This window comes from Ammospiza caudacuta, chromosome 8 (assembly GCF_027887145.1).
Source record: "Ammospiza caudacuta isolate bAmmCau1 chromosome 8, bAmmCau1.pri, whole genome shotgun sequence".
NCBI classification, from domain to species: Eukaryota; Metazoa; Chordata; class Aves; order Passeriformes; family Passerellidae; genus Ammospiza; species Ammospiza caudacuta.
This window is the reverse complement of record NC_080600.1, coordinates 34,625,958-34,653,704: the sequence shown is the minus strand read 5'-3', so window position 1 is coordinate 34,653,704 and position 27,747 is coordinate 34,625,958. Positions and strand designations below refer to the sequence as shown.

At 46.4% G+C, this 27,747-nt stretch overlaps 1 protein-coding gene across 2 annotated transcripts; it reads left to right on the top strand.

Moving 5' to 3' along the window:
* Nucleotides 1–27,615, top strand: MUC13 (mucin 13, cell surface associated). 2 transcript variants are annotated; one of them, XM_058809649.1, is made up of 19 exons: nucleotides 1–52; nucleotides 2,569–2,625; nucleotides 4,038–4,091; nucleotides 5,594–5,647; nucleotides 6,964–7,017; nucleotides 7,743–7,805; nucleotides 9,299–9,361; nucleotides 13,192–13,254; nucleotides 14,391–14,453; nucleotides 16,503–16,622; nucleotides 17,522–17,628; nucleotides 19,229–19,287; nucleotides 20,642–20,799; nucleotides 22,143–22,268; nucleotides 23,421–23,532; nucleotides 24,595–24,632; nucleotides 25,142–25,229; nucleotides 25,462–25,663; nucleotides 26,511–27,615. In XM_058809649.1, exons 4-19 carry the CDS (start codon nucleotides 5,635–5,637, stop codon nucleotides 26,559–26,561), a joined length of 1,380 nt encoding a protein of 459 aa, XP_058665632.1. In that variant the 5' UTR covers nucleotides 1–52; nucleotides 2,569–2,625; nucleotides 4,038–4,091; nucleotides 5,594–5,634; the 3' UTR covers nucleotides 26,562–27,615. The 2 variants fall into 2 exon arrangements, with proteins under 2 accessions (XP_058665632.1, XP_058665633.1); XM_058809650.1 differs by lacking the exon at nucleotides 9,299–9,361.
* Nucleotides 27,616–27,747: the final 132 nt, after the last annotated feature.

Here is a 27,747-nt window from a genome sequence, read left to right as displayed (position 1 = left end):
CGCTCTGTGTTCTTCGCTGTGTGCCTCAGCCTGGTGCTGAGCCTTTTGAAAGGTAAGAACCACTATCTTCTGTTTTGTGATTTATCAAGGCAGCTATTGTGTGGCAGTGAATGGATTTTCTAGTGCTTTCAGCAGCTGTTGAGAAGCCAGTTGTGATACACAATTCAGCGTGTCTAGATTTTGATTAATTAATGATGAAAGATGTCACTGTAAGCCAACGGCTTTCCTTGTTAGCAGAACAATGGAAAATCACTGGTGCTTATGATTAACCTAATTCAGCCTATTCCAAGAGCAGTTTTCAGGACTTTCATACTAAACCCAGGTAATTCAAGCTCTGTTACAGTCATAACAAAAGGTGCAAGTGTTCCACCCCAGTACCCTTTTGGCCAGAGGCTCCTTAACCAACCAGTCTGGAAAGCAGCTCCCTCTGAGCCGGTTCACTGAGCTTTTGTTCTTTCCTTTTGAAATAAATTAATGGAAACATCACCACCAGCTTTCAAGGGGGTTGCACCATAGTCTGTTCAAACTAAAGGTGTCATTCCTTAAGCCATTTAGTACATTTTCTGGCATTGTGCCAAAGTTGGTAGTTGTGGGCCATAGCCTATAGCTAAACCTGCCTTTTCCTGATACTCAGTGAGAGGTATGAGGGGATGAAGACATTAGCAGAACTAAAGCATCTCTATGAAGAGTTTTGCAGCAGCTTGAAGCTGTGAGACTACAGGAATTCCTAGCTAATACAAAGATAAAATTGCAGAGATATCAGCCGAATTAAGACCTGTTAAACTTGCAACTGGTGGCAGATGGTTGTGGGTCTCTGTTGCCTACTGTGAATGAACAGATGTATTTCCAGCAACATCCACAGTGTGCTACAGACCAATTTTCAGCTGTAAATCATAAACATAGAAGTCTTCAAGATTGTCTGTTGGTTGGTTTCCTGGTTGGAGGCTTGTAGGCAATAGCAAGATGTGAAAATTCTTGTGCCAAGACTTGCTGAAAGCAACACCCATTTTTCACTTGATCTGACTTTGCATTAGGATAGATCTGCCCAGAAACCTTTTTCATTCTAAGCAAACATTGTAAAAGCTTTGCAGGACGTGTCCATTTGAATAGTACTGGCAAAGGCCCTGCCCTGCTCAGCAGCCAGATGTCTCTGCTGTTGTATATCCTTGGTGGTAACATCCATTTCTTTATCACAGTGGTAATGCCCAAGCCCGTTAACACATCCTGTTTCCATACATAGAAGGTTAGATCTAGGCAAACAGAGCCATAAATTAGCCACCTTTGTCCATCCAGAAGGTTCAGTTGCAGCTCATGCACTCTGCTGACACCATGGATGCTGTTCTTCCTGAGTCCAAAGGGTACTCCTGGATGATGGCTAGCCAGAGCCTCACAGCTCTAGCAGCTGTAAAAAAAGCCACCTCTGTAAAAAGTTGCCGTCCCAACATCCATTGCCTGTGGCCAGCAGAGATTCATATAATCACAGTTATATGAAAAATACTGATTTATACTAACTGGGGAACAATAATGCTGTTTATAGAACTCAGTGACCAGTGGGGGCAAGAGACCTGGCAGGGAACTGCCACAATTGCTCACGCTCCCCTTCACCTAGAGGAGGCTAATGGATTGCTTGTCTTTTGCATGTGCCTTTTCTATGTGAGATGCGTTTTCAATCAGAAAAAAACTGTAGAAGATTTTCCTCACTTAGGATTTTCAAAGCTCTATAAAACTCTAGAAAAGTGGGGTCTATTTTTCAAATGTCTGCTGAGATGTGCAGACTGTGATAGTGACACGGATTTTAGCCACAAATATGTTCATCTTTCATCTGTATGATTTTAATGCTTTAGATAAAATTATGCTTGCAGCAGCATTCACGCAGAGTAAATAAGTTTATTCTTAACTTGTAAATTAATGATTATTTAATAATAGTTAATAATAATAATTAATTCAGATTAAAGTTAGATTACATTATGCAAACTGGCCATTTTTCAGTATCACACATTTATCAGCAAGGTTGGTTTATCCTTCTTACATCTAGAAAAACAAAACAAACAAACCCCTTAAACCCAAACTCATTCCTTTTATCAAGAGTTGAGAATGACACAGGTTAAATAAAGAAACACCCAACAATTTAAACAACTAGAATATTTTTGAAAAATAAAAGCAATAACAAAGGCTGAAACCAAAGTTTGAGGAAGTATTTTCACCAATTGGCTGGTATCACGCAGGGTTCCCTTTATTCAGAAATAATGATGACAGGAAAGGAATAGAAGAGAAAAATGTATACTGTCAGAAATGCATAGAGCTGTAGTCCAGGGAAAGAAGGTCTTGATACTCCAGATATGCTGTAGCAGAAGGAGCATTCCTGGAATAGAAATAGCCTGCTGTCCATGTCCACAGGAATCTGTTCCAGCACAGCTCGAGGCCTGGGGCTGACAAAAGGCAGGGTAAGGCTGCCCAGAAGTGTGGCTGCTCAGCCACACACACACTCCCAGACCTGTTTACTAAACAATTGTCCTGTGTGCAAAGAGTTCCCTAGTGCTGCCATCTCCTTTCTTTTCCCTCCATCAGAAGCCTCTGCTGAAACACCTGCTGCCACAACAGTGACACCAAGCTCAGCAACTACAGGTAAGGAGCAAAGCCCTCAGACATCCCCTTCTGGGAACAGTCCCAGGGGGCTCAGCAGCCCCCACAGAGGTTTCCCTGAACTCCTCTCCCAAGGTAGACAGATGCACCCAGACCAAGGCTGTGAATACCCTCCACAAGTCTATCTTTCCCTGCTGTTCTTTGCTGCAAGGGGGAAGCACTGGGGAAGAGTTGAGGAGGCGGCTCTTTCTGTGCTCGGCGCCTTTACCTCCTACATCAGGCCTGGATAGAGGGGGATCCCTGTAGAGATGCCCAGGGGAATCCTGTGACCAGATTGAGGCTGGTTGCTCCTGGAAGTGACAGCTTTGGCTGACACAGCAGTGGACATAAAGTAGAAGACACTGCAGTGTGTGTGAGCGCCTTGTGTTCAAGTGCTGCCCTTAGGGGACAAGGGGGCCAAGGACACACCAGGTGACACAGGCATCTCAGCCAGGGAAAGCCAGGAGGCTGGACAAGCCTCTCAGGAATTTGACTGCTCAGCCCCAAAAAGATCCACAGCATTTACCTGCTCAGCACTTATCCTACACACACAGAATTGCCCAAGGCTTTCTGAACAGACAATGCTAGGCCGTGCTGCCATGTCTCTTCTCTTCTTCAGAAAAAGGCACTGATAATGGAACAGATGGTGACCCACCAGAGGTGCCACGCTCAGAAACTCCAGATAAGGAGAAAAGCCTTCAGGCTTCCCCTTCTGGGGACAGCTTGCAGTAATCAGGTTCCAGGGAGCACTGCAGATAAACAAGCAGGGAGGAGCTCCCCTGCCTGGGTTTCTCTGAGTTCTTCTCCCACTGAATACAAAATTACCCAGATCCTGGCTGTGACTAACTTCCATTCTTCCATCTTTCCCTGCTCGTCTTTGTTGGAAAGGAAATGTATTGGGGAACATTAGAGCAGGCTGCTAATTCCATGCTTGGTGCCTTTGCCTCTTGCACCAAGCCTGGGTACAAGGTGATCCATGCAAAGAGAAGGCCCCGGGCCCGTCTATTAGCAGGCCCTGCAGGCAGTCGTTCCTGAGGCTGTTGGAGCATGGGCAGGGAGGGATGTGGGGCACAGCCCAGCAGCGAAAGGCCAGGGACCATGGCTGGGCACCATGGGGCAGACTGTGCCTGTCATCCTCCACTCCCAGCCTGATGCTGGGGAAGGATGTGCTCAGCATCCCCAGCATCACCTCCCCATCATGATCATTGAGCTTTGGGAAAGACTTTGTGACTCTCACTTGTGCCCACATGATCCTGTACCACAGGCTGCTATGAAAGAGTGCAGATGTGATAAGGAGTAGTCCAAGAGTAGGATGTGAGAGAATGACTATGAGGGAAATCCACAGAAGTGTCCACGGCTTTTTGAGCAGTAAATGCCAGGTAGTGCTGACATGGCTCTTCTCTTCCCTTTTCTAGTAAATAATACTGATAATGGAACAGATCCTGACCCACCAGTGGTGCCACCTTCAGGTGAGGAGAAAAGCTTTCAGGCTTCCCTTTCCCCCGACAGCTTGCAGTAAGCAGGTTCCAGGGAGCACTGCAGATGCCTAAGCTGAATTGAGTTCCCCTGCCTGGGTTTCTCAGAGTTCTTTTCCCATGGGAGACAAAGTTACCTAGACCATGGTCTTGGAAAATCTTCCACTCTTCCATCTTTCCCTGCTGGTCATTGTGCAAGGGGAATGTGTGGTGGGACATTTGAGGAGGTTGCTCATTCCATGCCTGCTGACGTTGCCTCCTGTGCCGGTGGGTGGATTGCGGGGTACAAGGGGTTCCGTGTAAAGGGTTGCCCAAGGCCCTGCAGGAGTTGTTCCTGAGGCTGTTGGAGCATGGGCAGGGAGGGATGTGGGGCACAGCCCAGCAGGGAGAGGCCAGGGACCATGGCTGGGCACCAAGGGGCAGACTGTGCCTGTCATCCTCCACTCCCAGCCTGATGCTGGGGAAGGATGTGCTCAGCAACCCCAGCATCACCTCCCCATCATGATCATTGAGCTTTGGGAAAGTCTTTGTGACTCTCACTTGTGCCCACATGATCCTGTACCACAGGCTGCTATGAAAGAGTGCAGATGTGATAAGGAGTAGTCCAAGAGTAGGATGTGAGAGAATGACTATGAGGGAAATCCACAGAAGTGTCCACGGCTTTTTGAGCAGTAAATGCCAGGTAGTGCTGACATGGCTCTTCTCTTCCCTTTTCTAGTAAACAATACTGATAATGGAACAGATCCTGACCCACCAGTGATGCCACCTTCAGGTGAGGAGAAAAGCTTTCAGGCTTCCCCTTCTGGGGACAGCTTGCAGTAAGCAGGTTCCAGGGAGCACTGCAGATGCCTAAGCTGAATTGAGTTCCCCTGCCTGGGTTTCTCAGAGTTCTTTTCCCATGGGAGACAAAGTTACCTAGACCATGGTCTTGGAAAATCTTCCACTCTTCCATCTTTCCCTGCTGGTCATTGTGCAAGGGGAATGTGTGGTGGGACATTTGAGGAGGTTGCTCATTCCATGCCTGCTGACGTTGCCTCCTGTGCCGGTGGGTGGATTGCGGGGTACAAGGGGTTCCGTGTAAAGGGTTGCCCAAGGCCCTGCAGGAGTTGTTCCTGAGGCTGTTGGAGCATGGGCAGGGAGGGATGTGGGGCACAGCCCAGCAGGGAGAGGCCAGGGACCATGGCTGGGCACCAAGGGGCAGACTGTGCCTGTCATCCTCCACTCCCAGCCTGATGCTGGGGAAGGATGTGCTCAGCAACCCCAGCATCACCTCCCCATCATGATCATTGAGCTTTGGGAAAGTCTTTGTGACTCTCACTTGTGCCCACATGATCCTGTACCACAGGCTGCTATGAAAGAGTGCAGATGTGATAAGGAGTAGTCCAAGAGTAGGATGTGAGAGAATGACTATGAGGGAAATCCACAGAAGTGTCCACGGCTTTTTGAGCAGTAAATGCCAGGTAGTGCTGACATGGCTCTTCTCTTCCCTTTTCTAGTAAACAATACTGATAATGGAACAGATCCTGACCCACCAGTGATGCCACCTTCAGGTGAGGAGAAAAGCTTTCAGGCTTCCCCTTCTGGGGACAGCTTGCAGTAAGCAGGTTCCAGGGAGCACTGCAGATGCCTAAGCTGAATTGAGTTCCCCTGCCTGGGTTTCTCAGAGTTCTTTTCCCATGGGAGACAAAGTTACCCAGACCATGGTCTTGGAAAATCTTCCACTCTTCCATCTTTCCTTGCTGGTCATTGTGCAAGGGGAATGTGTGGTGGGACATTTGAGGAGGTTGCTCATTCTGGCCAGTATCAGAAATGGAGTGGCCAGCAGGAGCAGAGAGGTCATTCTTCCCCTGTACTCGGCACTGGTGAGGCCTCACTTGGAGTATTGTATCCAGTTCTGGGCCCCTCACTTTAGGAGGGACATCGAGTTACTTGAGCGTGTCCAGAGGAGAGCAACGAAACTAATAAGGGGCTTGGAGCACAAGCCATACGAAGAGTGACTGAGGGAGCTGGGGTTGTTCAGCCTGGAGAAAAGGAGACTAAGGGGCGACCTCATCGCTCTCTACAACTTCCTGAAGGGTAGCTGTGGTGAGCTGGGGGTCGGTCTCTTTCTCCGGGCGATAACACATAGAACAAGAGGACACAGTCTCAAGTTGCGTCAAGCGAGATGTAAGTTAGAATTAGAAGGAAATATTTCACAGTAAGAGTGGTCAGATACTGGAATCATTTACCCAGTGAGGTGGTGGAGTCATCATCCCTTGAAGAATTCAAAAAAAGACTGGATGTGGCACTTGCTGCCATGATCTAGTTGAACAGTTAGAACATCGACTGGACTTGATGATCATATAGGTCTCTTCCAGTCTTGAATTTCTGTGATTCTGCGATTCCATGCCTGCTGACGTTGCCTCCTGTGCTGGTGGGTGGATTGCAGGGTACAAGGGGTTCCGTGTAAAGGGTTGCCCAAGGCCCTGCAGGGAGTTGTTCCTGAGGCTGTTGGAGCATGGGCAGGGAGGGATGTGGGCACAGCCCAGCAGGGAGAGGCCAGGGACCATGGCTGGGCACCATGGGGCAGACTGTGCCTGTCATCCTCCACTCCCAGCCTGATGCTGGGGAGGGATGTGCTCAGCATCCCAGGAGTCACCTTCACATCCTGATGGCCCAGTTCTGGCAAAGACTTTGTGCCTCTGGCTACCTCTCACATGACCCTGGGCCAAAGGCCACCAAGGGAAATGCACCTGCGGTGAGGAGGGTTCCAAGAGCAGGGTTTGAAAGAAGGATTATGAGAGCAAGAAGACAGCATTTGCAATGGCTTTTTGAGCAGTAAATGCTAGGCAGTGCTATATCATGGCTCTTCTCTTCCCTTTTGCAGGAAACAATACTGATAATGGAACAGATCCTGACCCACCAGTGGTGCCACATTCAGGTGAGGAGAAAAGCTTTCAGGCTTCCCATTCTGGGGACTGCTGGCAGTAACCAGGTTCCTGGGAGCACTGCAGATGCCTAAGCTGAGTTGAGTTCCCCTGCCTGGGTTTTTCAGAGTTCTTTTCCCATGGGAGACAAATAACCCAGACCATGGTCTTGGAAAATCTTCCACTCTTCCATCTTTCCCTGCTGGTCATTGTGCAAGGGGAATGTGTGGTGGGACATTTGAGGAGGTTGCTCATTCCATGCCTGCTGACGTTGCCTCCTGTGCCGGTGGGTGGATTGCGGGGTACAAGGGGTTCCGTGTAAAGGGTTGCCCAAGGCCCTGCAGGGAGCTGTTCCTGAGGCTGTTGGAGCATGGGCAGGGAGGGATGTGGGGCACAGCCCAGCAGGGAGAGGCCAGGGACCATGGCTGGGCACCAAGGGGCAGACTGTGCCTGTCATCCTCCACTCCCAGCCTGATGCTGGAGAAGGATGTGCTCAGCATCCCCAGCATCACGTCCCCATCACGATTGCCCAGCTTTGGGAATGTCTTTGAGCCTCTGGCTTCCAGCCACCTGAACCTCTGCTGAATGACAGCATGGGAGATTGCAGATGTGGTAAGAAGGAATCCAAGAGCAGGGTTTGAGAGAAGGACTGTGTGAGAAAGAGCAGAGAATTCATCAAGGCTTTTTGGAGAGTCGATGCTAGGCAGTGCTGCCATGTCTCTTGTCTTTCATTTTCCAGGAAACACTACTGATGATGAGACAACTACTCAGCCACCAGTGGTGCCACCAACAGAACCTTCAGGTAAGGAGAAAAGCTTTCAGGCTTCCCCTTCTGGGGACAGCTTGCAGTAAGCAGATTCCAGGGAGCACTACAGCACTGCAGATACCCAAGGAGTGGGGAGTTCCCCTGCCTGGGTTTCTCTTGAGTTCTCGCATTGTAGGCAAAGCTACCCAGACCATGATCTTGAAAAATCTTCCACTCTTCCCACTTTCCATGCTGATCTCGTTGTAAAGCAAATGTGTGGGGGAAGATTAGAGCCGGCTGCTCTTTCCATGCTTGTTTCCTTTGCCTGTCGCACCAGGCCTGGGTAGAAGGTGATCCTCTCAAAGGGGTGCCCAAGGCCCTGCAGGGAGTTGTTCCTGAGGCTGTTGGAGCTTTGGCAGGGAGGGATGTGGGGCACAGCCCAGCAGGGAGAGGCCAGGGACCATGGCTGGGCACCATGGGGCAGACTGTGCCTGTCATCCTCCACTCCCAGCCTGATGCTGGGGAGGGATGTGTTCAGCATCCCCAGAGTCACCTCCCCATCCTGATCATCCAGCTTTGGGAAAGTCTTTGTGCCTCTGGCTTCCAGCCACATGAGCTGGGCCCAAGGCCGCTGTGAGGGAGTGCAGATTTGGTAAGGAGAAGTCCAAGAGCAGGGTTTGAGAGAAGGACTGTGTGAGAAAGAGCAGGGAATTCATCAAGGCTTTTTGGAGAGTCGATGCTAGGCAGTGCTGCCATGTCTCTTGTCTTTAATTTTCCAGGAAACACTACTGATGATGAGACAACTACTCAGCCACCAGTGGTGCCACCAACAGAACCTTCAGGTAAGGAGAAAAGCTTTCAGGCTTCCCCTTGCGGGGACAGCTTGCAGGTTCCAGGGAGCACTGCAGATACCTAAGCAGGGAGGAGTTCCCCTGCCTGGGTTTCTCTGAATTAGTCTCTCATGTGAGACAAAGTTATCCAGATGCTGGCTGTGTATAAGTTCTTCTCTTCCCTTTTTCCTTGCTGGTCTTGGTTGTAGAGGAAATGAGTTGGGGAAGATTAGGACAGGCTGCTGATTCCATGCTTGGTGCCTTTGCCTCCTGTGTCGGAGGGCATGGATTGTGGGGTACAAGGTGTTCCATGTAAAGAGGTGCCCAAGGCCCTGCAGGGAGCTGTTCCTGAGGCTGTTGGAGCATGGGCAGGGAGGGATGTGGGGCACAGCCCAGCAGGGAGAGGCCAGGGACCATGGCTGGGCACCATGGGGCAGACTGTGCCTGTCATCCTCCACTCCCAGCCTGATGCTGGGGACGGATGTGCTCAGCATCCCCAGCATCACGTCCCCATCACAATGGCCCAGCTTTGGGAAAGTCTTTGTGCCTCTGGCTTCCAGCCACCTGAACCTCTGCTGAATGACAGCATGGGAGATTGCAGATGTGGTAAGAAGGAGTCCAAGCGCAGGTTTTGAGAGAAGGACTGTGTGAGAAAGAGCAGAGAATTCATCAAGGCTTTTTGGAGAGTCGATGCCATGTCTCTTGTCTTTCATTTTCCAGGAAACACTACTGATGATGAGACAACTACTCAGCCACCAGTGGTGCCACCAACAGAACCTTCAGGTAAGGAAAAAAGCTTTCAGGCTTCCCCTTCTGGGGACAGCTTGCAGTAAGCAGATTCCAGGGAGCACTGCAGATACCCAAGGAGTGGGGAGTTCCCCTGCCTGGGTTTCTCTTGAGTTCTCGCATTGTAGGCAAAGCTACCCAGACCATGATCTTGAAAAATCTTCCACTCTTCCCTCTTTCCATGCTGATCTCGTTGTAAAGCAAATGTGTGGGGGAAGATTAGAGCCGGCTGCTCTTTCCATGCTTGTTGCCTTTGCCTGTCGCACCAGGCCTGGGTAGAAGGTGATCCTCTCAAAGGGGTGCTCAAGGCCCTGCAGGGAGCTGTTCCTGAGGCTGTTGGAGCTTTGGCAGGGAGGGATGTGGGGCACAGCCCAGCAGGGAGAGGCCAGGGACCATGGCTGGGCACCATGGGGCAGACTGTGCCTGTCATCCTCCACTCCCAGCCTGATGCTGGGGAGGGATGTGTTCAGCATCCCCAGAGTCACCTCCCCATCCTGATCATCCAGCTTTGGGAAAGTCTTTGTGCCTCTGGCTTCCAGCCACATGAGCTGGGCCCAAGGCCGCTGTGAGGGAGTGCAGATTTGGTAAGGAGAAGTCCAAGAGCAGGGTTTGAGAGAAGGACTGTGTGAGAAAGAGCAGGGAATTCATCAAGGCTTTTTGGAGAGTCGATGCTAGGCAGTGCTGCCATGTCTCTTGTCTTTAATTTTCCAGGAAACACTACTGATGATGAGACAACTACTCAGCCACCAGTGGTGCCACCAACAGAACCTTCAGGTAAGGAGAAAAGCTTTCAGGCTTCCCCTTGCGGGGACAGCTTGCAGGTTCCAGGGAGCACTGCAGATACCTAAGCAGGGAGGAGTTCCCCTGCCTGGGTTTCTCTGAATTAGTCTCTCATGTGAGACAAAGTTATCCAGATGCTGGCTGTGTATAAGTTCTTCTCTTCCCTTTTTCCTTGCTGGTCTTGGTTGTAGAGGAAATGAGTTGGGGAAGATTAGGACAGGCTGCTGATTCCATGCTTGGTGCCTTTGCCTCCTGTGTCGGAGGGCATGGATTGTGGGGTACAAGGTGTTCCATGTAAAGAGGTGCCCAAGGCCCTGCAGGGAGCTGTTCCTGAGGCTGTTGGAGCATGGGCAGGGAGGGATGTGGGGCACAGCCCAGCAGGGAGAGGCCAGGGACCATGGCTGGGCACCATGGGGCAGACTGTGCCTGTCATCCTCCACTCCCAGCCTGATGCTGGGGACGGATGTGCTCAGCATCCCCAGCATCACGTCCCCATCACAATGGCCCAGCTTTGGGAAAGTCTTTGTGCCTCTGGCTTCCAGCCACCTGAACCTCTGCTGAATGACAGCATGGGAGATTGCAGATGTGGTAAGAAGGAGTCCAAGCGCAGGTTTTGAGAGAAGGACTGTGTGAGAAAGAGCAGAGAATTCATCAAGGCTTTTTGGAGAGTCGATGCCATGTCTCTTGTCTTTCATTTTCCAGGAAACACTACTGATGATGAGACAACTACTCAGCCACCAGTGGTGCCACCAACAGAACCTTCAGGTAAGGAGAAAAGCTTTCAGGCTTCCCCTTCTGGGGACAGCTTGCAGTAAGCAGATTCCAGGGAGCACTGCAGATACCCAAGGAGTGGGGAGTTCCCCTGCCTGGGTTTCTCTTGAGTTCTCGCATTGTAGGCAAAGCTACCCAGACCATGATCTTGAAAAATCTTCCACTCTTCCCTCTTTCCATGCTGATCTCGTTGTAAAGCAAATGTGTGGGGGAAGATTAGAGCCGGCTGCTCTTTCCATGCTTGTTGCCTTTGCCTGTCGCACCAGGCCTGGGTAGAAGGTGATCCTCTCAAAGGGGTGCTCAAGGCCCTGCAGGGAGCTGTTCCTGAGGCTGTTGGAGCTTTGGCAGGGAGGGATGTGGGGCACAGCCCAGCAGGGAGAGGCCAGGGACCATGGCTGGGCACCATGGGGCAGACTGTGCCTGTCATCCTCCACTCCCAGCCTGATGCTGGGGAGGGATGTGTTCAGCATCCCCAGAGTCACCTCCCCATCCTGATCATCCAGCTTTGGGAAAGTCTTTGTGCCTCTGGCTTCCAGCCACATGAGCTGGGCCCAAGGCCGCTGTGAGGGAGTGCAGATTTGGTAAGGAGAAGTCCAAGAGCAGGGTTTGAGAGAAGGACTGTGTGAGAAAGAGCAGGGAATTCATCAAGGCTTTTTGGAGAGTCGATGCTAGGCAGTGCTGCCATGTCTCTTGTCTTTAATTTTCCAGGAAACACTACTGATGATGAGACAACTACTCAGCCACCGGTGGTGCCACCAACAGAACCTTCAGGTAAGGAGAAAAGCTTTCAGGCTTCCCCTTGCGGGGACAGCTTGCAGGTTCCAGGGAGCACTGCAGATACCTAAGCAGGGAGGAGTTCGCCTGCCTGGGTTTCTCTGAATTAGTCTCTCATGTGAGACAAAGTTATCCAGATGCTGGCTGTGTATAAGTTCTTCTCTTCCATTTTTCTTTGCTGGTCTTGGTTGTAGAGGAAATGAGTTGGGGAAGATTAGGACAGGCTGCTGATTCCATGCTTGGTGCCTTTGCCTCCTGTGTCGGAGGGCATGGATTGTGGGGTACAAGGTGTTCCATGTAAAGAGGTGCCCAAGGCCCTGCAGGGAGCTGTTCCTGAGGCTGTTGGAGCTTGGGCAGGGAGGGATGTGGGGCACAGCCCAGCAGGGAGAGGCCAGGGACCATGGCTGGGCACCAAGGGGCAGACTGTGCCTGTCATCCTCCACTCCCAGCCTGATGTTGGGGACGGATGTGCTCAGCATCCCCAGCATCACGTCCCCATCACGATGGCCCAGCTTTGGGAAAGTCTTTGTGCCTCTGGCTTCCAGCCACCTGAACCTCTGCTGAATGACAGCATGGGAGATTGCAGATGTGGTAAGAAGGAGTCCAAGCGCAGGTTTTGAGAGAAGGACTGTGTGAGAAAGAGCAGAGAATTCATCAAGGCTTTTTGGAGAGTCGATGCTAGGCAGTGCTGCCATGTCTCTTGTCTTTCATTTTCCAGGAAACACTACTGATGATGAGACAACTACTCAGCCACCAGTGGTGCCACCAACAGAACCTTCAGGTAAGGAGAAAAGCTTTCAGGCTTCCCCTTCTGGGGACAGCTTGCAGTAAGCAGATTCCAGGGAGCACTACAGCACTGCAGATACCCAAGGAGTGGGGAGTTCCCCTGCCTGGGTTTCTCTTGAGTTCTCGCATTGTAGGCAAAGCTACCCAGACCATGATCTTGAAAAATCTTCCACTCTTCCCTCTTTCCATGCTGATCTCGTTGTAAAGCAAATGTGTGGGGGAAGATTAGAGCCGGCTGCTCTTTCCATGCTTGTTTCCTTTGCCTGTCGCACCAGGCCTGGGTAGAAGGTGATCCTCTCAAAGGGGTGCCCAAGGCCCTGCAGGAGTTGTTCCTGAGGCTGTTGGAGCTTTGGCAGGGAGGGATGTGGGGCACAGCCCAGCAGGGAGAGGCCAGGGACCATGGCTGGGCACCATGGGGCAGACTGTGCCTGTCATCCTCCACTCCCAGCCTGATGCTGGGGAGGGATGTGTTCAGCATCCCCAGAGTCACCTCCCCATCCTGATCATCCAGCTTTGGGAAAGTCTTTGTGCCTCTGGCTTCCAGCCACATGAGCTGGGCCCAAGGCCGCTGTGAGGGAGTGCAGATTTGGTAAGGAGAAGTCCAAGAGCAGGGTTTGAGAGAAGGACTGTGTGAGAAAGAGCAGAGAATTCATCAAGGCTTTTTGGAGAGTCGATGCTAGGCAGTGCTGCCATGTCTCTTGTCTTTCATTTTCCAGGAAACACTACTGGTGATGAGACAACTACTCAGCCACCAGTGGTGCCACCAACAGAACCTTCAGGTAAGGAGAAAAGCTTTCAGGCTTCCCCTTGCGGGGACAGCTTGCAGGTTCCAGGGAGCACTGCAGATACCTAAGCAGGGAGGAGTTCGCCTGCCTGGGTTTCTCTGAATTAGTCTCTCATGTGAGACAAAGTTATCCAGATGCTGGCTGTGTATAAGTTCTTCTCTTCCCTTTTTCCTTGCTGGTCTTGGTTGTAGAGGAAATGAGTTGGGGAAGATTAGGACAGGCTGCTGATTCCATGCTTGGTGCCTTTGCCTCCTGTGTCGGAGGGCATGGATTGTGGGGTACAAGGTGTTCCATGTAAAGAGGTGCCCAAGGCCCTGCAGGGAGCTGTTCCTGAGGCTGTTGGAGCTTGGGCAGGGAGGGATGTGGGGCACAGCCCAGCAGGGAGAGGCCAGGGACCATGGCTGGGCACCAAGGGGCAGACTGTGCCTGTCATCCTCCACTCCCAGTCTGATGCTGGGGAGCCCCAGCCAGAAGGGTCAAAGCTCCTGCTTGGCTCACCCTGAGGAGGGGCAGCCTCCTCCGTCCCCCAGCTCTTCCTCCATGGTGGGCTTCACATGGTCATCCTTCCTGCCAGGACCCCACCTACCCATCATGATGGCCAAGCTTTGGGAAACACTTTGTGCCCCTGGCTTCCAGCCACATGAACCAGTGCCCAACGCCACTATGGGGGAGTGTAGATGTGCAGGCTGTGCCCAGGATGATCGGCCTAGACACTGATGATGACTATGTAGCAGAAGAAGCATTCCAGGAATAGAAATAGTTGTGCTGTCAGAATCTGTTAGAGCACAGGAGTGTGTGTTAGCAAAGGCAGTCATCCTTCCAGTGCTCTGGAAGAGAACAGATGGAGTTTTAAAGGAGGCTTTGGCAGCGCTGAGTGCAGAGGCTGTGTGCTCATGCCTGGGGTGCCTCAGAGCCTGCTCTGAGAGCCAGTGCTGCTGCAGGGAGCCTACAACTCAGCATTTGTCACTTGGCAGGGAAAGGCAGGGAGGGTACAGAACTGCTGCTGGTAAGGCGGCCTCCAAGAGTAGGGTGTGAGAGAAGGACTATGAGAGAGAAACACAATTCCCCAAGGCTTTTTGAGCCGTCAATGCTAGGCAGTGCTGCCATGTCTCTTGTCTTTCATTTTTCAGGAAACAGTACTGATAATGAGACAGCTACTGAGCCACCAGTGGTGCCACCAACAGAACCGTCAGGTAAGGAGAAAAGCTTTCAGGCTTCCCCTTCCGGGGAGCAGCTTGCAGTAATCAGGTTCCAGGGAGCACTGCAGATACCCAAGCAGGGAGGAGTTCCCCTGCCTGGGTTTCTCTGAGTTCTTCTCCCATTGGAGACAAAGTTTCCCAGACCATGACCTTGAAAAATTTTCAATTCTTCCATCTTTTCCTGCTGGTCTTTGTTGTAAAGTGTTGGGGAAGTTTAGGGCAGGTTGCTGATTCCATCCTTGGTGCCTTTGCCTGTCGCACCAGGCTTGGGTACAAGGTGATTCTTGCAGAGATGCCCAAGGCTGTGCAAGAACAACTGTTCCTGAGGCTGTTGGGGCATGGGCAGGGAGGGATGTGGGGCACAGCCCAGATGGATAGGCCAGGGGCCGTGGCTCTGGCATACGGAGCAGGCCATGCCTGTCGTCCTCCACTCCCAGCTTGATGATTTTTGAACAGAGAATGCTTGGCTGTGCTGCCATGTCTCTTCTCTTCCCTTCTTCAGATAACAGTACTGTAAATGGAACAGATCCTGATGCAACATACATGCCTACCTCAGCACCTACATGTAAATAGCAAATATGCTCATGATGCATTTTCTAGGCACTGCTTGGAATAACCAAATCCTTGTGAGCTTTGTAGGCTCCTCAGACAGGAAGGAGTTCCCCTCCCTTGAGTTTCCCATATTCCTCTTCCAATAGAGACAAACCTGACCAGTTACTGGCCATGAATATCCTCCACTCTTCCCTCTTTTCCTGCTGGCCTTTGCTGCAGGGAGGATGTGTTGGGGAAGATTGGTGGAGGTTGCTTTTTTTGTGCTCGTTGCCTTTGCCTCTTTCAGCAGGCAAGGATACAAGAGAATCTCTGCAAAGAGGTGACCTGGCCCTGCAGGGACCTTTGCCTGAGGCTGCTGGAGCACAGGCAGGGAGGGAGCTGGGGCAGAGCCTGGCATAGGGCTGGGGCCAGGAACTGTGTCTGGGGGACAGGGCATCTGTCTGTCCTGGAGCTCTCCATACCCCACCTTTTTCAGTCCCAGTAGGGCCTTCCAATGTAGGCAAAATGTCCTCATTCAATGCTGTATCTCCCTGCCACTCTTCCCTGAGGGGCCTTGCTGCAAGTGGAATGTGTTTGGAGGAGTTCACAATTGTTGTAGCTTTGTGCTTGGGATCTTTTTCATCAGGAAAAAAAATGGCTTCACTAGGTTCTCTGGAAAAAATAATTGGAAGTGAACCTTTTAGGAAATGAAAATTCATTGAGTGTTTTAGTTTTTATTTTTTGGGGTATGAATGAGAATTCCTATTTTTTTCCCCGTTTCACAGAAAATGTCTCATCCATGAGACTGTACTTATGGAGTGAAACGTAAAAAACAAGGCAGGGTGAAAAACAGAATTTGATATCTTGAAAGAGAACTGTAATTGCCATCCTATATATAAGATGTATAGAAATATAAATTTTAATTTCTTATTAACCACTTAAATTATATATAGATATAAAATGCATACTTTAAAACCTTACAGAATATATATATAATTACTCTGAAAAAATATATTATGATTCACTTTGGAGTTCTCATTTTATTGATGTGTCTGCAGTAAAGGACTGTGCTATGACACTGTCATTATAAGGCAAGTGTGTACCAGTGCACTATTAAAGATATACAGGCTATTGCAGTCTGTATTTTTCTAACAGTCACTGCTTTTGGCAAGCCTTGATATCCCTTCTTTCTTTGATTTGGTTTTAGTTATGTTAAGTGGAGTTGAACTCTGAATGCTCAGTGTGACAGATAATGAATTTCAGCCATACTCTGTGTCCTCACTGTGATATCCTGCTGGATTGTGTGGGGAAAACAGTTACTATACATTAAAGAAGCCAGATATACAGATGTATGCTCTGCAATTGCATCTATACTCTCTAAAACATATCTGGTAGATTCCGTTACTAGAAGTATATGTGAACTACTCAATGTAAGAATGACTTTATGTATGAACTAGCTATTGCAGAAACTCACAGAAACCCTAATGTCAATATGTTTCATCTTGGTATTAGCGGATTTCTGCCTTGGAGATCCTTGTGGAACAAGTTTAGCTACGTGTGTTTCCTTACATAGCAATTACACCTGCGTGTGCCCATATGGATACTACTACGGCAATAAGGATTGTAAGAAAGGTGAGTTGCAGAAGGGCATCAATGCTTTTAGTTACCTGCTCAGGTGGATTTTGCTTCCCATATAGCTTTGTTGTCATGTTATAATTGAAAACAAAATCAGTCTGGGAAAGTGACTGCTGAGTGCATTCTTGCTTTGCAGGCAGCCATTCCTACAATGACCTAGATTGTAATCTTGCAAAACAGTGACAGCCAAGGAGGTTAATGTTCTAGGAAAAGAAGGTGAATTCTCTGTCAGGAGTGCAGGAGATTAAAATGAGTGAAAAGCAGGAAAAAAAATGCAAGTGTAAACCTGACATTGATATTAATGACAATGATTTAAAAAAGAGCAAACTTGTGAACAACCGGATTGATTTTCCCCATTGCTAAACACTCATCAGAGTCCTGTGGAAATGCGTCTTTGAAATGCTTCTGAAGGCCAAGCATGTGGGAAAATAGGGTTTCTTATTTAAGAATCAGCAAGCAGGATTCTCAAATTTACTTGTGAGGCTTAAGAAGCAAGTTGATTCTGAATTACTTTCTCTGTAAACCACAGTGAACCACATTAGCTGCTTAATAGCTGCAAATTTGGAGTACTTGATATACATTTTTTCTCACCAAATTCTGTAACACCTTGCAAAAAGTCTTGTAGCTTCAGGCCACGTGACAGTTTAATGTTACTCAGTTTCATATACAGGACAGATTGTTTGGGCCCAGGATCCTGCCTTCTACCCTGGCAGCCAAAGTATATCCCCCATTGTGACTGAGTTGATTTGTCCTCTGCTAATCCCTGCTGTATATGAAAAATAGCACTGATTTATTTTCTGCATTGTATTTCCCCATCCCTAAAAGCTGGAGAACTCTAAGGTGAAACTGAGCTTTCCTGAATGCTTTCTAATTTACACTCTCTGTTCTCATTCCAGGGGACGTATACCCATTCTCCATTGTAGTGAACACACCTTACAGTGAAAATCTTGAAATTGTAAATTCCACAGAGTATCAAGAACTGTCCAACGATGTATCAGCATTTGTGAGTGACAATGGTTTTTCCTCCCATATATTTAAAGCTATCTTAGATGTCATGCAGACAGAGAGGACACTCTCTTTAATATGGGGCCTAGAAAAGTTCCTCTCTACAAGAGATCTGCTTCTTTCAAAGAATGCTTCACATTAGTTTAGACCTATTTATAAAAGACTTGAATTTTGCCCTCAAATGAGCACGTGCATGGCTCTTGCTGAAGTGAAGGGAATCCCTGAAGTAATATCTGCATTTTTAGTACCATTTCTGTTCTGGGGAGTTCTCATATAAATTGCTCTCCATCTTTGACCATTCCTTCTCCAGAAACAATGGGGCTGAGTGAAGTTTTCCAGCCTATTGAGTTTCTGATCCCTGCTGTTTGCTGAAGGCTCAATAATACTCAGTGGTATGAGTAAAAATGAACAGCTTTAATTTTTTTAAAAAGAAAACTACTGGCTCCACACAGCACAAACTTCTCCAAATGGCCAACCAGCTGTGTCTAAACACAAAATAACAACCCTCTTCCATAAGTCTGCCAGTATTAGTATTTTAGTGTTTTTAGTGAAATGGATACTGCACATTTTTTATAATTCTATGATTATACATAATATTTGGTAATAGATTTCCTGGAGAAATAAGAAAGATGATCAGTTTAATTTATACTGCCATGTTGAAACAAGTGGACTTGCTTATTTCTCTGCCTGGCAGTAAGGAAAAATATATATGCAACTCTACCAGACATCTGATTAAAAAATATTCACAATATTAATCAGGAATGATCAAAAATGGTTATCAATTTCTGCATATTATTATATTGCTTACTATTAAGGTTGTCTCAGAAAGTGACCAAAAGTTGTTCCTCCAGAATGTTAAAAAAGTTTCTCAATTTTTTGTCCAGCATTTTTTTCCTGATATGGCTACAGAAGAGCATCATATGTTGACTAAAATAAATACACAATAGAGTGCAAAAGTGAAAATAGCATAGAAAATAATTTGAATTTTATTACAAAGAAAGAGATAGAGTTGGTCTTCCATTCCAGTTGAATCAGACATCTTATCCTATTCTCACGGTGCCTCCTGCTTTTGTGACAGTTGAAGGCCGCTGCCTCCACTGGTTGTTCCCTTCTTCACATGGCATGAGGGAAAGCAGTGATGTGTCTTCTGATCTGTTGAGCTCCCAATGCTTTCATCAGTGCTTCCTCCCACAAGATTGACCCTGATGATCCCACTTCACTGCCTCCCAGGGACATGTGCCATCTGTGAGGGGGTCAACTTCTCCCTCTTCCCCCTCCTTGTACTCAGACTGGGGCTATTGAGACACCCTCCTAAGCAATGAGCTTGCAAAGGGGTATCTGTAGCTCTAAGCCAGCTAACCCAGCCTGACATTCATTCTCCATCCCTCCACTGCCCTCCCATCCATATTCTAGAGCACCACCCCACTGTTCCTCTTCTGCAATGCCTTTCCTGGTGGATATAACACATCACCTTCCTTTATTTGTGCCTATAGTAGCATATTCTGTATAAAAACTTTACTGCTGAAGCCTCAGTGGTTCATATGATTTTGGGCTATGTGTCTGCTTGCCTTGAACTCCAATTTCTTTCTCTTTTATAGTTTAAGGAGGCCTTCAAAAATCTATCAGGATATGTAGAAACTGTCATCAAGAAAATTCAGTAAGTTTGCTGGTTTGTTTTTTGCATACTACATACTTCCACATACCTCATTTTAATCTGTTTCCTGTGAAGTTCTCAATTCAATAAGAAATATGGGATGAGTTTAGCTCAGAATGCTTCCCCATAAAGGAGGGATGCTGGCCTCATTTTTACCCCAGTGTTTCTGTGAAATGGGCAGGCTGAGGCAGCCCCACACTGTATGTCCTGCTGCTAGCACCATGTAGGATGCAGCACTGTGCTGTAGCTAGCAGTCCCTGTGAAATCTGACATGTCTGAAATTCTAACAGTTAACTCTGAGTTCCTGTGACCATTGGGAATGCCACCCAGCTTGGAGTCCCAGCGTAATTTAAAAACCCTCGTTACAGAAGCATAACAAATGTATTTTATTGTGCATTTGTTGGTGTCTCCTGATGGCAGGCTGAGCAAAGATGCTGCTGAATGGGTTGTGGTGTAGCTGTGGGCATAGGTCCCTTGCTGGTCTAGGTAGACCCTGTGAGATGTCTCTTTTCCCCATCCCCATCTGTCACAAGGTACTGACCCCAGAGCTCTGCCAGCTCCTCTGTGCTTCCTAATCCCTATGAAGCAAAACCTGGCATGCTAGCACACAATGTCAACCCTCCCAGGGCACCCCAGGGATTAAGCAGCTAAGCAGAATGTTGTCCTAACAGAGCTGTGGGGCAGTAACTTCCAGCAGAGCAGCTGTGACGTGGGGCACAGTAACACCTCAAGGAATGCAGCAGTCTGCCACTGCGGGATGTTTGTGTGCATATCCTGGCAGCAGGAGGTTTAGATGAAGAACAGGGAAGTCACTGCTGCTCTCCACCTCACACCAGGGAGGTTGCCGTGAGCTGAACCCAACCCAGGTAGTGTGTAGCCTGCACAGATACCTCTACATGGCAAACAGCCCTGTCTGCATTCATGGTGGTCACACCCTGAATTATCCTCACCTCCCTTCAGGGTGGGTTCTCCACGTCACGCCTGGATAAACCCACAGGCTGATGGAAGTTAGGGTCTAAGAGATGAGGTTCTCCACATTGCAGCTGGTTTGAGGTTAACCCAGCTAGAAAATGCTAGTTCTGCATCAAAAGCACACAAAGCAGCAGTGCTGTTATCATTAAATCCAGCAGTTACCTATTTACACCTGGACCTACTGGAAAGATGGCTGTTAATGTATTCCTGAGCAAGACTTACACTCATTTTCAGGTCTCTTGGCAACTACCTACTTTATGGGGGAAGGGAGGGAGATTTGGCAGATTTTCTCTCATCTTTGCATCTAGCTTGCATCTAGGTAGCTTTGCTAGCTTGCTATATGGATTATGTGAGACTTTAAAATGGTCCTGTCTGTCCCTTTCAGATCTCTAAACCGGAGTGAAAACAGAAATTCTGGTCCAGGACTGAATGTCACAGTGACAAACCTGTTCTCAGACAAATCAGATCAAAATGAAGCTACAGTTAGCGATGCAATAAGAGCTGCAGTCAACAATAACCAGTCCTTTGTCATGTCTTATCAGGGTATGTAACTCCTTGCTAGGGAAGCAGCTAATCAGCAGAAACAGAGACTTTTAAAACCTGGTTGGAAGATTTCTGTGGGCATAGGAGCCCATCAAATCATAAGCCTTGTTGATTTTAAGGAGCTGAATGTTCAATCTCGGGTAATTTCGATGAGTCAACAATTCAGTGCTAGTCTCTTTTGTCTTATTAAGGCTTCCTACTCCCTGTGTAAAGAAGAAAAGGTAAATATTTTTCCCTGGTAAGCAATGGCATGGTGGTTTTAACCTGCTGAGTGTTAAGAAGTGGGAAAAATCAGGATAAAATATATACAGATATATATTATGCATCTGAGAATAAGCCAGTATTTTACTGGCAAAATAGGATGAAACTCTCTTTAGACTTCTCCCATAATAAGCCATGGTAATTGAAATGAGGCCTCACTGATTAGCTAATGAGCTAAGGCATTTGTTGATGTAAACCAATAATCTTGCATTATTAAAGGTATAATACTGGGAGAAAGAGTTTGAAATTAAAATAAGGATGTTTTTTCTTTTTTTTTTAAGTTCCTGTTTTGAAATCAGCTTTTTAAAAAGGCATAGCTAATAATAAAGAGTCCATTTCATGGCTTAAAGCCTGAGTTTGTTGTGTGAAGGTGACTGTATCCTCAGCTGTGAGAAGGAAATAGAAAACCACTGGGAGCTCCCAAGGCACCAGTGCAGTCACATCCCTCTACAGCATGCCATGCACTGAGGTCTTTAAACCATTCCCACCACAAGGACATGGATCTAAAGAGCAACACACTGGGCAAACAGGATACTAATGCTGCTCATGAAATAAGTGCAAGCCCATAAACATTTATATCTGTCTAGAACGGTATAGAATCTGGGTCTCACAGCTCAGCTGTGGAAAAAACTGGGAGAACAGTTACGATTTTTCTCTGTAGGGTTTTTGGTTTGTTTGTTTGGGGTTTTTGGTTTTTTTTTTTTTTTGTTTTGTTTTGTTTTTTTGTGTTTGGTTTTTTTTTTTTTTTTTTTTTTAAAGTGAGTCCAAAAGTTAGTTTTCAGAATATGAACTTACAGGAAGAATGTCTCTTTTCATGGACTGGAGCCAGGAAGGTTTGGAGATAGTTGAAGGAGGCTGAGAAACAAAAGGTCAGAAGATGTGATGGAAACAGGACCACAACTATTAAGAGCAAGGAGGGGAAAAGGGCTGGTCTGACAGTCTGAAATATTGATGTCCCAAGAAAAAGAGTTATAATTTTTTTCTATTTAGAATTATTAAATAATTGGTTTATGATTTACTGGGCAGCTGCACTGCTTTCTATGAAAGGGTATTCAACTTTTCTCCCTGTTTCTCTTTTAAAGAGGCAAAACATTGTGACTTTTATGAATGTGATCCTAAAACCACAGAGTGTGAAGAGAAACGGTTTCCAGAATGCAAATGCAAACTTGATTTAGAAAAGACAAAATGGAGTGATTATTCTTGTCCAGGTAAGAGCCTTGCTGCTTTCTCTATCCTTGAAAGACTGATCTGCTTCTTCCCTGTCTTGGTCCCTCTTTGAGAAAGGTGCTGGGCAAATGTGCTGACCTCTAAAAGTCAGGAAGTGTGCGTCCTGTTAAGAAAACCATAAAAACACATCCTCACATTTCACTTTGAACAAATCTATAATTTTATTCCAGCAGAATAAATTATTAAAACTTGATAAAATCATCACTGAAACCAGTGAGTAGGCAAGTCCTTAAATGCACTGTTAAGAGTCCTGGTAAGAACTGAAACCTAAACAGGTAAAGGATGGAACAAATTGAATCCTATACTCACAGCCTTCTCTGCTAGGACATAATTTGGGAATAAATTCTACAGGTTACTTGAAGAAAGCTGACAGAACTGGAAGTCTCATGATGCACTACAATAACCTGTTAAGGCTCTGTCTCTCGTTCATAATTCTAGATTTGCATTACCTGGATTTAGACAGGCATTTGTGAGAAGAATTATTTCTGTCATTTTTGGAAACTGTTAGTTGTTAGGGTTTTATTTACTTTCTTGTTTTGAGTCTTTAAGTGAGTGCTCTGTTTATATTTTAGCTACCCTCCAAAGCCCTGTGATGTACCTAATTTTCTTAGAAATACCTTCTTTTCTTCCTATGGAAACTAAAACTTTTACACTACAGAAGTAAAAAAAAAAAAAAAAAAAAAAAAAAAAAAAAAAAAAAAAGTCTAACATGTAAGATTTTAAGAAAAATAAAAAAATAATTCAAAAATCCAAGATAAAGCTATGAAAGCTGGCTACAATAAGTCCCAGTGAGATGTGATCCAGTGTAGGCCTTTGTGGTCCCATGCCTGACTGGAACTGATACAGTTTGCCATACAAATAATCTGCTATGAGATCAAACTTCAGGCCATTGCTTGCCTATGGAAGATGCAGCCTAGCCAGATTTCCTTTTTGATGAAGTTGGATGGTTTTGAACACAGCCTGTTTACTTCTAATTTTGTGATTTTACATTCCAGTTTTTGCTTTACATGGGTACAGTTCTGAAAAAGCCATTTGGATGCTTTAAAGCACAGGAGAGGGGTGGGTGTGTGTTTAGAGCAATAAAACGATCTTCTACCTGCAATTCACTTATGTTTTTCTCCCTGAAAATACAGTTTGCAGTGCAAACTGCTCTGCAGCAAAACACAAGTACTGTATACAAGAAAAAGATGGTCCAACATGCAGATGTATGATTAACTTCAAAAGGGAGGCTGGAGAATGTGTGGCGTGAGTATTCATCCTTTTATTGCATTCCTGTGCTGTAGGTGAGGGCAGGGGAGGAGAACATCTGCCACAGGGCCAGCTGCAGGCCAGAAGAACAGGCTGCAGGAACGTGAATCGGAGAGCTGCCCAGGGGCAGGGCAGGGGGTGTCACAAGCTGTGGTGTCACAAGTTGGGGCATTTTCACTCCTTGGCATTAGTCCTTTGTGTGCACTCATAACACCTGGGAGGAGAGGAAGGAGACCCAAGGTCACCCCTGAGTCAGGGACAAGGACAAAGTCCTTCATCACATGACACAAGCTGCTCTGGCAGCTTGGCTCAGCATGGGAGCTGCTCTGCTGAAGTGTTTAGTAAGCAACAGGCATAAGAGCAAGATGTGCCTCCAGTCCCTGCAATGTTTGCACTGCTACCAGTGGGGACTGTTTCCCAATAACTTTCAGACCTTAATTCCTGCTTCGTTTCCTCTCTGAAATTATTTCTGTCAGCTCAGGATCAGAACAGAACAAGGTTGTTTGCTGGTGAGGCCAAGTGAGTGACTGGTTGTGCTCGGCTCTGGTGGATAAACAGGGAGACTCACTCCCAATATCCATTGATTCAGCTCTTTTTGTTGTTATTATTGCTGCAAATTGAACATTTCTTACCATAAAGTTGATATATTTTAAATATCAGAAACTACTATGAGAGAAAGGTAGAGTTGCCTGTCCTTACAGACCTTATGCTGAGGCTTTTGTTAAAGGCATTGCATGGCAATTCTAAATGACTCCAAGATGCACAGTTTAGTTCTTTAGAAAAATTAGGTTCTTTTAACATTTTTCAGACTGAGATCCTGAAACTTTAAGTGCCAAGATCACCAATCACTCTGAAAAATCTCAGATTGTTTCACTTTAATGCAAGTAACAGTAAGATAGGGTAAAGAGGAAACCTGTAAGGAACACAATTTGTGGAGAAATTGCTGATAAAGGGGTGAAATATATTATTGTTTTGTGATCATAGAATGGTTTGGATTAAACGGGACTCTAAAGATCATTTTTTCTTTCTGTTTATCCTTCCCCTTTTTCTCTTCTGTAGTTGTCCAGTGGGCTACTCCGGGGAGGAATGCACTGACAGTAAGTATAAGAATTTCTGATTTTTAATTATAGTCTTGAAAAATACCTAGTAATGCTTAATCTGTCTGAGATAACAAAAAAGTGGTAACCTTTAGGGGTGCCACCATTCTTCATTTATAGAAGGACTATGTTAGGGGAAAAGAAAGTGAAATTTCTCTGTTGTCCTATGTGCCTAGGGCATGGGAAGAGCCTATTTGACACCTAACTACATAGTTTAGCATCAATACTAGCTTAAACAACCCCTACATCCTCCCAGTTGTTCCTGTCCCTCACCTATAGCTATGTGTAAAACCATTCAGTGCAAAGCATGAGGACCCAGAGCTGGAGTCAAAACATCCATCCATCAGAAATGGTCTTTAATGCAGATCCTTAATTTACATCTTTCTGTGTCCACAAAATGTTGTAAGCACCAGGAGCCTGAAAATAAATCCCTTCCCCTCCCCTCATTTTTCAATATTCACTGTGAGTTATCAGCTGACACATTTCTTTTTTGCTGTTTTTCCCCCCAGACAGTGAACTCATCCTTATAATAGTGGGCACAGTGTTTGGAGCCATTATCCTGTGTTTAGTGATAGCAGTCTCTGTTATTTCAGTCAGGTAAGAATATTTCTTACAGTTGAATAGAAACTGCTTTGCTGTGTGTTCAAAATAAGGATTTTGCACTAGCTAAAAAAAAAACTCTATGCTGTAAAAATCTGTTGCATGCTTCAGAATGGAGCTGAGCATTCAAAACAAGGTGGGAGTGGACAAATCTCTAAGTTGGACTTAAAAAGTAAGACACACTAAACAGTCTTTTAAAATCTCCTTTGTTCTTTCATGTCCTCTAAAGAGCAAGGCACAAACAAAATCCAGAGAAGAGGAGCCTGATCCAGTCAGGGTATTCTGACATGAACACTGATGCCAGACCAAGCATGTTCCCCAGGGTCCAGACCACCTCTGGCCATGCAAACCCAGGATATCAGCCCAACAACCCCTATGAGATGCATTCCAGAAGCAGAGATCATTTTCCAGAGAGGGATTATGATGATCTGGTAAGTGTTTCACATGGTCCTGGGGGAATGGAATTCCTGAACAGTAGCACTGTGGGCTACAGACATTATTGGAACCTGAGCTTCCCTCTGTACATCCTCCCTTGGTCTAGAAGGCCAAAGTGGTATAAAGGCACCCAACAATGTAGCTGCAGATGAAAAAAATTATCTTAATAAAGAAATTTCCTCAGTGCAGAGATCAGCACTCGTGAAGACCTTTCTAGTCATCCTTGAGCCACAGGAAGGATATGTGAAAAGCAATGGTCAAAGCAAGAGCTTGGCTGCCCAGTGGTCTGCTGTGTCATAGGATATTTGCACCAGCCAAACTCATCCCTCAGCACAGGTGTGCTGCAAGCATCACAGGCTGCTGCCACCTGAGCTTCCTCTAGGCTGCTGTAGAGTCAACAGGAGCTGCAGTGGCACCTCCCAGCTGCAGCCTCATGCAAGATTCACAGTCAGTTTAAGCTGGGACTGATGCCCAGGGGGTTGTGTCCTCCTGCCTGGTTCACAGCAAGAGCTCCTGCAGCTGCTGCAGCATTGCAGAGGGGAAAGGTGTGAAGTGCCATGAATAATACAGAACAGTTTTTGCACTGCTGTGGCCAGGGGAGCCTGGTCAGCAGAGGTGTGTCATTATGTGGAAGGAATATTAAAAAAAAAAAAATTCCTGATTTATCCTTGAATTCTGCAAGGAAGCCACAGAGGAAGCAGAGGCTTGAGATTAGCTCAGTTTGGGTAATAACACCAAGGTTGTGGGATCAAACCCTGTATGGGCCATTCATGCAAATGTTAGACTTGATGATCTTTGTGAGTACTTATTTCTCTTCTTTTCTTGTCTGAAAATTCTCTGTAGTATGAAATATCACGGGAGCCCACAGGCTTTAGGAAACAGAACAGATACTGAGTGACCAGAGCAGCAGGATGGACGAGCACCACAGCCCTGGGTCAGAGCAAAGAGTTTCACAGCCTCTCACCAATACAGTACTTCAGCAGAAGAGAAAACAAGGACCTTAACCCCAGATTCTCTCAAGATTTTCTAGAGGAAGATTCCTGCTTGAAAGAGATCATGGATAACTTTGAAATAAGAGAATAATGTTAGGGAGTAGGGAGAAGAAGAGGACTTCTTTTAAAAGAACTAATGTGCTCCAATAAACATTAGACTTCTTCAATGAGGCCAGTACATTGGCAAGAGAGTGAGTGCACACTAGATACCAGGATTTTAACCCAGCTGGTTTTCAGCTCTTCTGGAAGCTCTTCTGAAAGCTCTTCTGGCCCAGGCAATATGTGTGATGCTGAAGAACATCAGTTCCCAGAGCTTCACTTGGATTTGTGCTCACTTAATTTGAACTACAGCTTTGGGCAGATGAAAACTGTTTTTCATGAGAATCTGACCTGTTTCAATTTACTGTGTTAGATACAGGTTTTTTTCACTCTTCTCAACCCCTCAATATTTCCCATCTGAAAGCATTCTGTTCAGATCTCTGCTGACATGGGTTGTGTGACACAATGGCACTTGTCTGACTTTTTCCACAGCCTTCTTTCCCAATACAATGGCAAGATACAATATCTCCAAACAAACACTATTCTTCTTCATCTTGCAAAATGGCATTGATTTTACATTTTTTAGCTCCTGTGGAAAGTGTTAGCATTTTTCTTTCTTCTCCAGTCTTTATGTTTGAATGATAATAAGCTTGGTGTTTGGGTTTTTTAAAAATTTCTTACATACAGTCAATAAATCAGTCTGTAAAAGAATTTATATTTTACTGTGTTTTACTGAGTGTGCATTATCTGTTAACTGGCATTAACATTATATTTATATAAAATACTTCTTTGCACACATGTACATATATTTATAGATCACAATCATTTATATAATCATTTAATTCTGTTGTATTTTGTGTTTTGGCTTTTATATATGCAGATTAACTTTTCCTATTAAACATTATTTTTTCTCAGTACCCGGGCTTTCTTATGTTCCTCCCAGTGATTTAAGTGTTTGGTTTTTTTTAAACTCCAGAGACGTTTTTATGTTAAAATTTAGGCAGAATTTAGACACAAGTGTGCACAGACTAGTTTCAGCACCCAGGTTT

Excerpts from the sequence above, each read along its gene's own strand:
- MUC13 (XM_058809649.1), top strand. Across the intron at positions 16,623-17,521 it reads CAATAAGGATTGTAAGAAAG|GGGACGTATACCCATTCTCC; the intron begins GTGAGTTGCAGA and ends TTCTCATTCCAG. Across the intron at positions 25,230-25,461 it reads GTCTCTGTTATTTCAGTCAG|AGCAAGGCACAAACAAAATC; the intron begins GTAAGAATATTT and ends TGTCCTCTAAAG.